General features: G+C 32.9%; 1 protein-coding gene across 1 annotated transcript in view; it reads left to right on the plus strand.

Moving 5' to 3' along the window:
* Nucleotides 1–2,840: 2,840 nt before the first annotated feature.
* LOC145246596 (uncharacterized) overlaps nucleotides 2,841–17,439 on the plus strand; it is a 177,575-nt gene continuing 162,976 nt past the window's right edge. The window contains exons 1-2 of the mRNA XM_080108256.1: nucleotides 2,841–3,026; nucleotides 16,865–17,059. Coding sequence (XP_079964382.1) covers nucleotides 3,018–3,026; nucleotides 16,865–17,059 — 204 coding nt within the window. The 5' untranslated portion in view covers nucleotides 2,841–3,017. The remainder of the gene's footprint in view (nucleotides 3,027–16,864; nucleotides 17,060–17,439) is intronic.

Below are 17,439 nucleotides of genomic sequence, written 5' to 3' on the forward strand. Positions count from 1 at the left end.
AATTGGTTCAACTTCCACTGAGTTGAGCATTGTCGTGGAGGAGAATTGGGTTATTTGTGATGCTGGGTGTTGTTGTCGAACTTTCTGATGCATTTCATCCATTTGTAGACAGTGCTTCTCCACCGTAATGGTTTCGCTTGCATTCAAAAAATTGTAATAGATGAGACCCATCGCAGACCACCAGTCAACATGGCCTTGTTTTAGTGCAACTCTGGTATCAGAAAATGATGTAAGGCTTCGTCGGCGTCTGACCACTGAGCTAAGCGTCGCCGGTTGTTGTAAACAACCTTCTTTTTATCGCAAGTCATAAGACACACACAAAGACAAACTCACTTTTATAATATGTACACATAAAATTTTTGACTTTTGTGTCGAGGAAGCGATGGTTTAATTTTGGTTAGAAACACTTGATGAGATCGCCAATGCTTTTTTGTTTTCATGAAATAAAACAGAAGGCAATCAAGAAATTAAAAAGTGTTGTTTAGTATCCCTTTTGTCATTTAGATTTCTTACCTTTCTGCCTACCTCCATCACGATATATTTGCTTAGAAAGTATTAACTGATGTATGGATTAATGTTGTTATTAAAGCTGATGAATCTCTGTCCCATTTGCTGAAACATATCTGTAATTTAATTGCCCTCCCCCATCTAACATTTTCTACTTCACAACCTTTCTCTCAAGGACGTGATATTCCTAGTCTCAGTCTTTTTTTTATAAATACTACTATGACACGTATATCATTTTATTGGAATTCCTTGAGATGATTAATTTATATACTTATTTATTTATTTGCAAACTGTTATCCTTATCTTTATAGTTGTTGGTTCACGACGTTTCGGCCAACTCATCATCTGTCCTTCGACGGGAAACTTGGTAAGACAACAACAACTGTGGAACGCAGAAATTACTGAGAGTACAGTTAGGAGACTCGGCATTAATATTCCGTCGCGTGTAGCCACCTGATGGAGGCCAGAAGAATAGTTGGCCGAAACGTCGTGAAACAACAACTATGAAGATGAGAATAACAGTCCGAAAATCAATAAATAAATATACTATGAAACGTATTCTTCTGAATTGCCTTATCTGTTACCTGCTTCATTTGTTCCAGCTTGTTTGACTAGTTGGTCTAGTGGTTTTCATCAAACTTGCTGTTTGGGTATATTATTGTTATACCGCTTTTTGTTCCTTCTTTTCAAAAACTGCTTCTGTAACTTTTTACCTGCTGACTGTTTTGCTCCTATCTCCAGACTAAAATCAACTAGCATCTCCTATGTTTGTGATAATTATCTTTTGCTTTTGTCAGCTCCTTACATCAGGTGGCTATATGTTTGGTCCGAAGAGATTTCCCTTAAAAATCTCGGAACATAGATTTGTGCTTACGACTTCAGTATGGTTCATAAATAATCATATAGAAATATCTGAGGTTATTCCTTCATCGTCCTTTTTAGTTGATCTGGAGTCAAAGACGATAATGATATACAAAATAACTTTATTCATTGTTTTTATATCAATATGAAGTAAAGAAATAGAAAACTAACGCTGAATAAGGAAAATCCACAGGACCGGAGAAAGATGGTTTCCAGGTAATCTTTGGTGACCTAAAAGTTATCGGACAGACGGCGAAGAGACTACGCTGTATTAGAATGGATTGCTTGTTATCAATTCACATTTGTTTGACTGTTTTGTAACTTCCAATAGACACACGCTGAAACACATCCATATGCACAGAAATTAATATATATATATATATATATATATATATATTAATATATATAAAGATATATATGTGTGTGTATATATTGATATATATAAAGATATATATGTATGTGTATACATGTATATATATACATATATATGTATGCATATATGTATGTATGTATAAACATATACATAGATACATATATGAAAAAGTGATCTGACGAAAAGTGCTTCGGGTTTTATTATATTTCGTGATTCTTTTTTAATCGACTTTTTTATTTTATTCAATTATATATTTATATTATATATTTTTCCCGTTTGTTCGTATTTTTTTCTTTTTCCTCTCTTGTTATTTTATTCGTATTTTAGTCGTTTTTACTCTCGCTCCAATCGCCACAAAGACGTTATTCTATTCTATTAGCACACTCTCTGAATATATAACGCTTATATAACATTAATACAGCAAACCCACCTTGTATTACTTTCCACCTAGCAAGATCAAACTAACGCTGAAACTATTTTACTCATAGTTTCTCAGACAATTATCTCTAATCAAATCTTATCCCGCAAATCTAATACTTAACACCGCCTATTAAACTGCACCTTATTTAGCAATTAGCACTAGTTATACCAAGAATATGTCCTGATCAATTTAAAGCCAAAGCTTAATGAAAAGTAACTTAGAGCCCCCCCCCCTTCCCCGGGTCTCAAACTTCAAACAAAAGATAAGAACCCTAAAATATCCACCCGTCCCCTCCACTTGAGCCCCCCCCCTACAAATCTAAAATTTAAACTCCCCATAATATAAAATCAACACATAGATACTTATGCAATTAAAATAATACTAACCCATCCAATCAAGAAATATTCATATTTAAATTTACTAAAAATACTTTACGAAAATGGCCATCGACCTTTATTTCCTCAAAATCTCCCCCCCCCCCGTCACATACTCCTACCTCCCATCTACATCTCCTGACTGTCAGTTAAGGTCGATCTAACCACTCCTATCCGCTTGCTTAGCTTATTCTTTCTCCCTCCTACCACCCAGCTATTTTGTCACGACTACTAATTTACTCTGACCTTCATTCGAATTGTAAGCAACTGTACGCATTCACAACTGGCTACTTCGACACAGTTATTGACCCCGGCCCGATTCTGCTACCCCATACGCAAAAGACGAATAAGGATTACATTTTATGAACACTAACTAAGGAATACACACGGAATCATTTAACAAAGAATATGCAAGACAAACACGGAAACGCCAATACCAACCTTGAAGCTAACTAAACCCAATCTCCTCATCATCTTTTACATGACAAGGGTAATGTCTCCTTTCTCCGCATCTCTCTATGAGCAATAACACAATTCACCGAAATACCACACAGGAAGAACACTTTTCTCACTTATAAAGGAGCATATATGTATTATGTTGTTTATATCTTGCTTGTTCATAAATAACATAGATCACTGGAAATTCAGGACTATATTGTTAACTTTTGCAGACATTTTCCCGTCATGGAGATTTGTATTCTCCGGGGTATTGTCAACTGAACTCTCTGCTTTGCTGGCTAATCCCGTTTATATATATATATATATATATATATATATATATATATATATATATATATATATATATATATATATATATACATTATTCCTTTGTGCCTCATTCTTGTATGCATGCGCCCATTTAACTAAATTTTCAATTAAGTAATTTATTTATTTATTTTTTATTTTATTTTTTTATTTTTTCCTTTTCTTTCTCTTTTTACTTTACTCTTAATCCTTTATCCCTTAATTTTTTATCTTATATTTATTTACCTTTTCGCTATTATTATTATTATTATTATTATTATTATTATTATTATTATTATTATTATTATTATTAGTACATTTCCCCTATTATCCCACCACGCCAATCATTCACATCCTAAATTTTCCTTTGTCCTTTTATCCACCTCCATAAACTTTGCTCCCCTATCCTTATACCTCTGCCTTATACCCTAATACTCCCTGTATATCTAATAACAAAGAAACCTAAGAATTTGCTACATATTATCTAATATATATTTGTATTCTGAAATTTGTTATTATAGCCTCACAACTACCCATCCAGACCCAACCCATAACTTGCTCCTTTAACTTACTTCCGAACCCTCCCTCGCCTTACTAAATTAAACCCATAGTACAGGACGTCCCATGTAATCCCTTTTGTTCAACCCTGCTTAGAATACACCCATTCGCCCTTTCGCCTTAAATCATCACCATAATACCCCTCCCAAAATTATACACCACTTCATAGTGCTGTTGTCGTCTCCGTTGCATCTGCCAATTAAATGCCCCTGTATAGATAATAGACATCTTACACACCGATAAAATAGAATTACCACCCATCCACACTATACCTGCCATTAAGCCTTAAAACTTATACTACATACATTTAAGATTATGATAAAGACCCTATACACCTTTCTACATTGCACTTTATATAATACGCTCCTCCTTAATTTAGAATTCGATAAAACTCCCCAACATAATCTATAATTTTAATGTATATGAATGTGTGCATATGCACTACTCTAATCTCTTATACCTCATTTAGGTATCCAACTCTGTCCCCTTTTAACGAAACCAAGAATTTTTATTTTTTATTTTTATTTTTTTGTTCTTTTATCTTATTTTATATATTTATTTCGTTTCTTATGAATCCAACGCTAGACGCCGCATCCCTACTATGTTACCTAGAACCTTCTCTACTCTTCTGATGAGAACCATTAGGCTTCGAAATGCTTTGACATAAAGAGTCCCTTCTATCCCCCAACTAATCGATTGTATTCCCTTGAACCAACCTATATTTACATTATTTTATATTATAGTTTTTGTGAATTCATTTCTCATTCCTATTATTCTCCTATATAAGCTCCAATGATACTTGTTGAGCTTTATATTGTCCCGATAAGTCTCCTCTTATAGAATTGAGCTCACTCTTGTCTTCTAACGCACTAAGCTATATATATATATATATATATGTGTGTGTGTGTGTGTGTGTGTGTGTGTGTGTGTGTGTGTGTGTGTGTGATCTACACGGTGTTGCCCGAGAATCTGTTCTCCCCTCTGTGCTCCTTTTTTAAAACTGTAATTTTGCTATGACGTCATTATATATGACGTTATGTAGAACGTCACAATAAATGCCGCCATAAATGATATCATCATAATGACGTCATGTATGAAGTATGCTGCACATATATCTCTCATTTGCTATAACGTCATATATGACGTGTGTGAGGAAGCAAACAAACAGGAATGCAGTTTTATTAGAACACTAGCTTAATCGGCCACGCGTTCCTGTGGCAGAAAACAAAGAAAAATGATGTTTCTTATGCTTATGTTCTCAATATCTATTGTTTTCAATTCTGTTGTTTGTTCGGTACTGTACTAATAGAAATATTGATGTTCATACGGAACCAGTAGTATTTAATAAATTGTCATGTCGCAGTAATGAAAATATCCCAAATGCACGCAAGACGATAAGGTATAAATTAGTTTTCGAAAAAATTAGAAATTAAAGCTATTTCCTATGCCTTTACTGTAAATGTTATGTGACACAAGAAAAATGGTCGAAATCATTTGTTTTGTTTATTCATGGAAAACTTAACTAATTGTGAACTGACAATTAGGTAGATAACATTGGTTATTGTTTAAATTGGCAAAAAATGTAAGTAGTTATAATATCGAAGATATTTTTATTGTTTTTATCGGTCGACCTGTACAATGAACACCCCGCATAATTTGACCAGAAAATTTAAGGGGGAAAAAATAGGAAAACAATAAATGAAAAAAATACTATAAATTTACTTATTAGATATATATTTTCTATTTTCTCACGAAAAGTTGAAAATTGTATTGTTTATTTACATTTATTATATTTTATGCAAAGTATTTAACAACAATAGTTGTGTTTGTGTTTTAAAACGCACGCTGAACCGAACCCACACACACAAACACACGCATACATGATTTCGACAACGACGAATATGCAAACAAACTAACTGGGGAAAAAAAGAAATACAATAAAAAATATGTAAATATACTGAAAATTTACTGAATATATATATGTGTGTGTGTGTTTTTGTTTTCAAACGCACGCAAAACCGAAAACATGCACACAAACACACGCATGCACGTGTAAGTTTACTGATTATCTATATATATTTATTTTTTTGTTGCATTTTTTATTGTTTTTTTACATTTATTTTATAATTTTTGCAATTGTTTATAACAACAGAAGTCGTGTTTTTTTTTTTTGTATCAGCGGCATCGCTGGGCTGAATAATATGTCTCTTAGTGGCCCTTTATTTTTATTTTATTAATCGTTCGTTTTTAAAGGGAAGAAAAGAATTCCGGAACATGAGAAGTTTCAGACCTCGGTCAATCAGAATGGACAGAATTTGACGATGGAGCCGTTATTATTCATGAATTGACTATCGGAAAAATTATGCTATGTGTATACATGGGCCAGTCACGATCGGTGTAATCACACTAACTATGGATAATATAGAATAAGTCACGGTGACAACTGGTAGCAGTGGTAGGACTAAATATTTAGAGAGAAAAATAAGAACGTCTTCCTTTAAAGATGTTGCGATTATGATGGTGTTGCTCGTAGGATACAATATAGCATTTTATTATCACGGCTGAATGTGTCTTAATGGTGTTCGAAAGCTACATAAGATAGTAGCTATAAGGCTATATGTATTGAATTTATTGAAAACCTACGATAATTTTGTCAAGAGGGCAATTTCTGCAGTTATTTCATTATATAGGAAATATATATAATTTTTCTATATGCAATTTTACTAATTATGAGAATAATTGCATATAAGTAAATAACACAATGTTTCAACAATAGTGCAGTACTAGAGCGATAAATAATTCTTAAATGTAAGACATTTCATAAGGGACAGTTCCTCTTAATATTCATTTTTTAAATATTCTTTTTTTCGTAATTACTTGCTTGAAATGGTTTTGGCCCCATGTTGGCATGCCGATATATAACAGCTTATTAATTATACCTTGGCACAGCTGGGCAATCTCATCACCGCTATTAATCAAATTAATTTTTAGATTTTTCTTCGAAAAGGTCTTTCATATTAACATGTAATTTATTCATTCATTTACTTTTTTCACAGTTTAGATATAATGCATCAAGTAAATATTATTAAAATTTTATAATGTATTTTACTTGCATCTGTATCGATTTTCTTTTGGGTTTTTCTTACTTTTCCATTCATCCTGTAATGTAACCAATTTTTTCAATAACTTTTAAAATGCATTTTTCGGGCAATTTGTATAGATTTTTATGAATTAAATTTCAATATAAATATCCAGTTAAATAAGTCTGGCATATCTCATTATTTACATATTAAATTTAAGTTGGTTTTAAACAAAACAGTATGTGTTTATAGATACCGTTTGTAATTGTTTGTTTCCATTAAGCGTAAGACGGAAGTGTGAAACATTCGGTGATACTTCAATCCCGGTCAACGTCAGGTCCACTACTAGGATATATATATATATATATATATATATATATATATATATATATATATATATATATGTATAATTATATATATATATATTCCAACTATTAAGATGCTGTCGTCTCACCGTTTATTTCTCTCAGCATGTCGAATTCTTGACAGCGCCTGTTTCGTAGAGCAAAATCATTAATGTATTTATGTAAATTTTTTAATTTATTCCGACCTTAATTATCAGCAAAATAGGAACTCTTCAACTTTAAAAGAAAATAAAGGAATATGGGCATAATTACAAAATCTTAAAATCGAAAACAAAGTTGCAAGTGGATTGTCTTTTAATTAGGTTATTTTTGATTTTTAAAATAAAAGGTAAAGTACAATTGAATAAATATATTTTCCTATAGACATATACATATTTGTGTGTGTATGTGTGTGTGTGTATTAGAGGTTTGGAAATGCAACAGGGACACAACCGTGGCGCAAAAACTGAAGTTGGCTTGCAAGGCAACTATATATATATATATATATATATATATATATATATATATATATATATATATATATATATAAATGGGGTCAAATTTTAGCATATTTTATTGGCATGAAAATATGTTTTTTTTTACAATTCGCAGAAAATATTAACCATAGAAAATTATTATAATCTTCAAAAAGCCTGCAAACTTTCAGGCAGTTTCGTCCCATAAAACCAAACATATGAGCATTTCAATATTCAATTTAGCTACCAGTATATATTAGGAAATTTTATAAGTTTTTAATCTCAACGACTATTGATCAGAATTTTCATAAATAAATATATTTATAAATATATATATAAATATATATATATATATATTAATATATATATGTAAATCTAGATATATAAATAAATAAATATATATATAAATATATATAAATATATAAGTAGTGCAAAGTTTTGTCGAAAATTCAAAACCTCACGTTTTCTTTTTGTAACCTTCGTTTATTTCCTGGATTTTTCCATTACAGCTGTTTCATTAATGAGTGGCAATTTTACGATTTATATTTCCGTAAAAATATTCTCTCCCCACCAAGATCTTCAGATGTTTATCCATTAGATTTTTACAACAAAAGGTATATTTTTAACATGCTGGACATCGTATTCGGGTAAAAAGATTTCAACAGCCATGCTTCCTAACTTCCTCCATCTTTTGGTGTTATATATATATATATATATATATATATATATATATATATATATATATATATATATATATATATATGAATATATAAATAAAAAAATATATAAATAACTATACATATATATAAATATATATATAAATAAATAAGCCAGTTTTTGTGATGGACATTAAAGTCGCCAAATACATGTACTTGGGCGCTAGTGTCGAAGGAGAGTGATGTGTCTATGCTGTCAGATACTTTGTTTATTATGGTGCAGTCTTGGGTCGATGGAGAGCGGTAGAGAAAGTAAAAGTAGCTAATGTTGTGTTGCATGATTAGTCTAAAGCACATAAAGGCTTGATCATCCGTTTCTAGGTTTGTTTCTCTAGTCAAGGGAAGGGTATTACGAATGTAAACTCCAAGTCCGTGCATATGTCTGTCAGAGTCCTTACGGTAGAGTGGGAGATATCCATGCATGTTAAAGTAGTTAGAGGGGATGGGGGAGTGTAGGTTAGTCTCACTTAGTGCTAAGATATCCGGGGTATTTGTTAATTTGTTAGGAGAAATGCTTCAACATCAGCTAAATTAGTTCTAAGCCCACGGATATTTGTGAATGCAAGCCTCAAGGGAGGAGGCAAGTTGGATTTGTTTGACCCTAAGCCTGGTTTAAGCTTATTTTTAGAGTGTACTGTCATCACGTTTTTTAACGAGTTTCAGTTAGGTTAGGGGAAGCCGAACAAGAGTTTATGCAGAATATCACACATGCATCACAAGTAGACCATCAGCTGACCCTCCATCAACTAGGACTGTGGCCTCAGGAAAGCCCACCGGGGATGAGTGCAGGGTCCCTTTCCATGCGCGCCATGGCACTGCAAACATCCCGATATTATACAACTGTTGATAGAGCAGCCGCTCTAAGCGCTACCAAAGAGTTAGAGCTCCTGTACTACCAGTCGGAAACAGCAGCCAGTAACTGTCAATCCGGTACCCTCAACCCATCAGAGGAAGGTCAACCCAATCTAATTGCTCAGGCATATATGGTACTCAAGAATTCTCAAGTGCCCAGCTTTAGGGGTGGGGTGTGTCGGGAATGGGAAACGGCGTTCATTGCCCTAGACAAGAAACAAGATCTACCAATCCGTGTTTCTGTAAAATCACTGCGATAGTATCTCTGCGCCTGACTAATAGGCAAAGAAAGAGTATAGAAGCCGGGCGATAGGCAGGACCTATCTACTCCTTAAGCAATTTAGGTTTGCAAACCGGTAATTTGTTTTAGTCACCAGCTCTAGGAAGGTTGTCATCCAAGACTGAAGAGGCCTCCCTCCTCTTTGGTTTAGTTTCAGAGTTTCCCTTCTCCTAGACGGATGATCTGGAAACATCTACTGGGTCCGTCACCACTGAGAGGGTTTGCTCCGCGCCTGGGTTCTAATCCCGGTATTTCTGCGACCCCGCGTGGTTAGTTAATGTTATTGGGTTAGTTTGTAGAGGTTATATCTGCTAAAATAGTTACACTCCTTAAAGTGAATTAGGGACGTTGTTATTTCATTGTTACTGGATAAAGGGGTTGAGTAGAGCTCATGCAGTGTAAGACACTATGATTGTAAGGAGAATTGTTAGGAGGAGATAATGTGGTTTGAGGCTTTTTCTTTTATATATATATATATTTTTTATTATTATTTTTTATTTATTTTTTTTATTCATGTGAGCTTGGGTCTAGTATAACATTAAAGTGTGAGTAGGTGTTAAGAATTGAACTACGAGTACGGGTAAAACAGTAAGTTTTGAGTCATGTGTAATTTGGTAAATAGATATATGGGCTGGTTTTAGTAGGTGCGACTAAAGTTGAAGGTACAAAGTGAGTTTCTATTATGGAGAGAAGATGTTTTCAGCTTTCAAGTAAGAGTTATGGACATTTAGCATAGCAAGGAGCATTGGTTCAGTTTCGTATTAGCGTTGCAAAGCTATCTAAGAGGAGACATATATATTAAACAGATGCAGCAGGCAGCGCAACTCATAGCTTCACTGTATCTCACTCCCTATCGCAAATTGTTACTTTTCCAACCCGTTTCCCTGACCAGGAAGAACAACACGCATCACTATTAGATCTGTTTTTGACCACAGTTCCTGATGATTGTGTAACGAAAGCCGACAGCCCACTTGCGAACGCTGATCATGCGGTGATAATGGTTGAAATCGCCCTAAACTCTAGACCCAAAACTGAAGAGCCAGTGCTCAAAACAACGAGATATTATAATAAGGCTGACTGGGAAGCCATCAGAGATATTATCAGAGACGCCCCATGGGGAAATATTTTTCTCTTCCTGCTGAACAGTGTGCAACCGAGACCACTGAATGGTTCAAAACTGCAATCGAAGCGCATGTTCCCATGCGGAAACTCTATAGCAAGCCCCACTCTCCCCAATGGTTTACTTCGACTTGCGCAACTGCCATTGCTCAAAGGCAGCATGCATTCCGCAGGTTTAACCGACATAAGTCCAGTTCAAACAGACAGAAGTACATAGAAGCTAGAAGTAACGTTAAGAAAGAAATAGCGACAGCTAAGAGGGAAACCACTAAAAAACGCATCGAAGCACAAAAACTAGGAACTCGTGACTTCTGGAAAATCTACAACAGTGTAGTAAATAATGGGCAATCAACAATTCCCCCACTAACCAACAATCACGAGGTTCTTTGCTCAGCAACCGAGAAGGCTAACATGCTTGCCAGTCGGTTTGCCTCAAACGCCACACTGGACCCTCTAAACCACCCCCTACCTCAATTTCCTATGCGGACAGACGCCACGCTAGACGATCTGATAATCACTCCTGCTCAGGTGCATGCTATCATAAAAAACCTTGACACTTCAAAAGCATGTGGACCTGACCTCATCCCAGCTGTGCTATTAAAAAAGTGCTCAGCCGAAGTAGCTCCAGTTCTCTCCAAACTCTACAACAAATGCCTCAATGAATCTTGCTTTCCGGGCTGTTGGAAAACTGCTTCTGTGGTACCAGTATTCAAGAATTCTGGCGAAAGAACTGACCCATTAAATTATCGCCCTATTAGCCTCCTCCCACTTTTTGCCAAAATATTTGAGACCTTAATTAACCATGCTCTAGTCCAGCACCTTACAGATGCTAAACTTCTGACCGACCAACAATATGGATTTAGACAAGCCCGTTCCACGGCAGACATCCTCACTGTAATCTCTGAACGCATATACCATTCACTGGACAAAGCGGGAGAGGGCAGAGCGGTAGCTCTAGATATATCTAAGGCTTTTGACAGGGTATGGCATGAGGGTCTCCTCAGGAAGATTAGATCTTACGGCATCACTGGTAGAATACTTAACATAATTAAATCCTTCTTAGATAAGAGAAAAATCCAGGTTGTCCTCGACGGTCGTACATCTAAACAATATGATTTAATGCGGGAGTGCTCCAGGGATATATCCTTGGACCTCTGCTGTTCCTGATATTCATAAATGACCTCCCCGACAACATTGCCTCTGAGATGGGTATATATGCTGATGACACCACACTCTATAGCAGGCACGACAGCAAAACAAATGAACATATATCTAAAGTAATGGCAGAAACACTAGAGGATGACCTCCAATCAGTAGTGGAATGGGGACATAAATGGATGGTCACGTTCAATGCCGCCAAGACAAAACTGGTTTCATTCAATAATTACAAGAAACCTTCTCTACCACCTATAGCAATGGCCAACGACTCTTTATCTGAGAGTACGTCTCTCAAGCTCCTTGGCCTAACGTTCACAAGAAACATGAGTTGAAACAATTACATCGAGGGCATTGCCAGGGCCGCTGCGAGGAAGGTGGGCTCTCTCTACCGCGCTAGAAAACTTCTAACACCCGAAAGTATCCTGTACCTCTATAAGGCCACTATTCGCCCATGTATGGAGTATTGCTGTCATATTTGGGCTGGTGCATCGGCTACTAGTCTCTCGCTCCTTGAAAGGGTTCAAAAGAGAGTTGCAAATCTGATAGGCCCTAAACTGGCATCTAAGCTTCAGCCTCTGTCACATCGTCGAAACGTTGCATGCCTCTACCTGTTCTACAAGTATTTTAATGGTGAATGCTCTGAAGAACTGCAAGCACTTGTGTCCCCACGACGTGGACACCCTCGACAGACCCGACAAGCTGCAAAATCCCACCCCCACACTGTAGAGATCGCTAGATGTAAAAGATCTTTCTACTCTAGTAGTTTCTTCCCCAGAACCGCTAAACTCTGGAATTCCATTCCAGGTCACTGCTTCCCCAACTGTACTGACATGCATAAGTTCAAGTGCAACGTGAACCAACATCTCGCTGCCCTAATCCCTACATAGTACCCCAGTAGATGTCTCCCCTGATAGTAGCCCCCTACACCAAAGTGGCAATGTGCCTTGTTTGGGGTGAAAATGTAATAAAAAAAAGAATATATATATATATATATAAATAAATATAAATATATATATAAATATAAATATATATATATATAAATATATATATATAAATATATATAAAGAAATGAACATATATATATATATATATAAATATATATATATATAAATAAATATATATATATAAATATATATATAACTATTTTATTTATTCACATAAATTTACTATACGAAAGTATAGATTTATGCGTAAACTTTAAGTATTTACTTCTAAAGTGCTCAATACGTAGGTAGAGCTAGTTAGAAATTTATAAAATATATATGGCGATTAAGCTACACTAAATATTCTGCGTTTCATCCAACTATAGGATTCGTCAGGCTTATAAGCCTGACGAATCCTATAGTTGGATGAAACGCAGAATATTCAGTGTAGCTTAATCGCCATATATATTTTATAAATTACTAAATATATATATATAAATAAATATATATAAATAAATACATATATAAATATATATAAATATATATATAAATATATATATACACATATATATATAAATATAAATATATAAAAATATAAATATATATGAATATATATAAATATATATATATGTAAATATAGATATAAATATATATATAAATATATATATATAAATATATATAAACATATATATATAAATATATATATTAATATATATAAATATATATATAAATATATATATAAATATATATATATATAAATATATATATAAGCGGGGTGATGCAACGTTGCCCGGGATTAAACAATAATCAATCAAATGTGGGTGTGTGAAACATCCGTTGATCATCATTCAATCCCGAGCAATGTTGGGTGTCCCTGTTAGTATATGTATATATGTAAACCATCTTGTAAATATAAAGCCTCAAACCTGATCACTATAGTATTATCACATTAGTAAATTATATCCAATAATAATACAAGTGTATGATCTTAACATTTAGTGCAGTAGTATTGAATTTAAACGAATAAAACCGTTTAGGAATTTGTAAGGACACATTCGAAGTGGAATAAAGTGTTAGGATAAGCGAGAGTTTCTGTTATTTATTATTGATATATTTGACCATAGAGTAAACTTATTTTCATGTAAAGTTGTTTCATTATATATTTCATATAAAGTTATTTCATTATGCATACTATATAAAGTTATTTCATATATATTATATAAAGTTATTACATTATATATATTATATAAAGTTATTTCATATATATACTATATAAAGTTATTTAATATATATATATTATATAAAGTTATCACATTATATATATTATATAAAGTTATTTCATATATATATATATTATATAAAGTTATCACATTATATATATTATATAAAGTTATTTCATATATATATATTATATATAAAGTTATTTCATTATACATACAATACAAAGTTATTTCATTATATATATTATATAAAGTTATTTAATATATATATAATATAAAGTTATTACATTATATATATTATATTAAGTTATTTCATTATACACATTATATAAAGTTATTTCATTATATATTATGTAAATTTATTTCAAATATATATTACATAATGTTATTTCATTTTATATTTCATATAAAGTTATTTCATTATATTTTTCATATAAAGTTATTTCATATATATATTATATAAATTTATTTCATATATATTATACAAAGTAATTTCATTTTATATATTATATAAAATTATTACATTATATATTATATAAAGTTATTTTATTATAGATATTATATAAAACTATTTCGTTATATATATCATATAAAGTTATTTCATTATATATATTATGTAAAGTTATTTCATTATATATTCATATAAAATTATTTCATTATATATTTCATATAAAGTTATTTCATTATATATATTGTATAAAGTTATATCATTATATATATTATGTAAAGTGATTTCATTATATATATTATATAAAGTTATTTCATATATATATTATATAAAGTGATTTCATTATATATATTATATAAAGTGATTTCATTATATATATTATATAAAGTTATTTCATATATATATTATATAAAGTTATTGCATTATATATATTATATAAAGTTATTTCATTATATATATATTATATAAAGTTCCTTTAATATGAAAACTCATTTTGTCTTCAGCACAAGAAACAATGTTTTAGGCAGACATTTGATTCATGAGATATAATCTAATGATATCTTAGAGGTTTTTTTATTGGAAACACCAGGAACCATGAATGAAAAATGTCGAAAGATATAAGCTTTTGTGGTTATTATGTACATCAAATATAGGGTCTAGACATACACGCATATATATATATATGCATATATATATATATATATATATATATATATATATATATATATATATATATATATATATATATATTCCCCCTCCCTTTTGTATTTACTCTTCAACTTCGTATTTTTTCTGTTTCTTCTTTCTTAAGAATAGTTAGATAAAAACATTTTGTATACAAAAATGTAATATTTTTGCGTTTTGTGTCGATGAATACCCGACCTGAAGACGTAGTATCTCTGAAAAGAGGCACTGAAAAACATATATATATATATATATATATATATATATATATATATATATATAGCCAACAGTGCTTGTATGCATAAAAATATTCCTTTATATGTACATTTTAATAAACGCAAAAAATTCAATGGCTTTACATCTTAGAAATAAAAACTATGCAACCATTATTATTATATATATATATATATATATGTGTGTGTGTGTGTGTGTGTGTGTGTGTGTGTGTGTGTCCATACTTATATATATTTTTTATTTGAACATGTGTATAAGGTCAAAGTGCTCTATTGCAAAGATTGGTTAAAAATAAGAACGTAATGTGTATCTATCTATATATATATATATATATATATATGTGTGTGTGAGTGGTGTGTGGCTGCATGTGTGTGTGTGTGTGTGTGTGTGTGTGTGTGTGTGTGTGTGTGTGTGTGTGTGTGTGTGTGTGTTACAGTTATTTTCGTGGAGACAAATATAAATCTTCAAGACAGACACAAGATGCTGTAGGTTTTTATATTCGTTATTCCTCCCAGGTATTCGTCATAGCTGGGGAGTGATCGACGATCTTGGCCTGGCGGGTGCCTTTCATGTCTATATTCTTAGACTTCTTCCTCCTCATGAGGAGACCTATTTTAGGCTACTTTGTTCCTTTGAAGTCTCCAAATATAATTCCACGATTATTTTTATTTATTTTTTTACAAGGTGGTCACCACTTATCAAGGCTCGGAAGCCACTCATGGATAAGGGTTATTGTAAGTACAGTAGGTTAGTGTGGAGATTTATTGAAGTATTTACTTGAGGTGGCGGTTCATCAGGAATTTGTTTACGTTGGACTTGAAGACATCCAGGTTGTAGTAAGGTGGGAAGCAGGCAGACGGAACAGAGTTCCACAGGCGTGCAGTTTTAAGAAAGAGGCTTTGTTCATGGAATCTACGTTTTGATTTAGGCGCAGATAAAGAGTGGGGAAAGTTTTTGACAGTGGATTCAGCTAGACGGGTGTTTTTCGTAAAAGATTTGCGAGGGGGCCAGAGATTGGAGTTCAGGCGTGCACCTGCCATGGAAATAACGATAAAACAAAGATAGGCTTGCAACGTCTCTTCTTTGAGAGAGAGGTCACATGTCGATGTTTACAACGCCTGAAATTTCCAAATTGATAACCCATCTAGTACTGACCAGACTCAACGTTGCTTAACTTCGGTGATCTAACGAGAACCGATGTGTCAACGTGATTATCCCGTAAACACATACAAAACCATACGGCTTTTTTTTTATGTGACATCGACACCTCCCTGCAAGAATTGCAAAGACCCAACGTTGTTATCTCCCCTAACAGGGATATACATACGACTGAGGGACCGCTTGTGAATTTCATACTCTTATGGAACTTTTTCCTTCGGAGAAAGCCAGTTAAACCCACATAGGGTTAGTGACGTTTCCATTTTTTTTTTTATGTGTATTGCTGAAAGATAGATTAATTGTTATTGCATTTTTTTTATTATTATTATTTCAGGTCCTATCTGTTGTTTCGTTAATATGCTTGACAACAGCCGGTCGAAAAGAAGGCGGTTATCTGTCTCTACCGCTATGTTGGCATTTCCGGATTATGGTTTTCATACTTGTCCTTACACTTATGAGTAGTGTCATTATATGGGCAGCACATGTGACTGGTGTGGCAAGTGCGTTTCCGGTCAACTGGGATTTCTTGGTAAGTAATTTTTTTTTCTTTTTTACTTTTTTAAAACTTTTTGCACTTTTTTTTATTTTTATATTTTTTCGCCATTTTTTACTCTTTATTCTACTCTTTTCTTTTAATCATTTTTATTTTTGTTTGCTAATTTTCATCCCAAACTATGTATATTGTCATTTGGACGTCAGGGACTACTATTTACGGCTATTTTGGAAACTGTGTGGAGTTTAGCGGCGAAATGTCTGTCTACATTACATTTAAACTTCTGTACGTTAGTATAGGCAATGAAGCAGGAAACAGGCACAGGGAATTCCAAAGTTCAAGAGAAGAAATTTCCGGCATCTAAGAACCTCAACATTGAAGGAGTATTTTGCTGCTTGTTGGGTTAGTCGGATGCA

This window comes from Euprymna scolopes, chromosome 24 (assembly GCF_053919585.1).
Source record: "Euprymna scolopes isolate OS-2025 chromosome 24, ASM5391958v1, whole genome shotgun sequence".
In the NCBI taxonomy this organism is placed as follows: Eukaryota; Metazoa; Mollusca; class Cephalopoda; order Sepiida; family Sepiolidae; genus Euprymna; species Euprymna scolopes.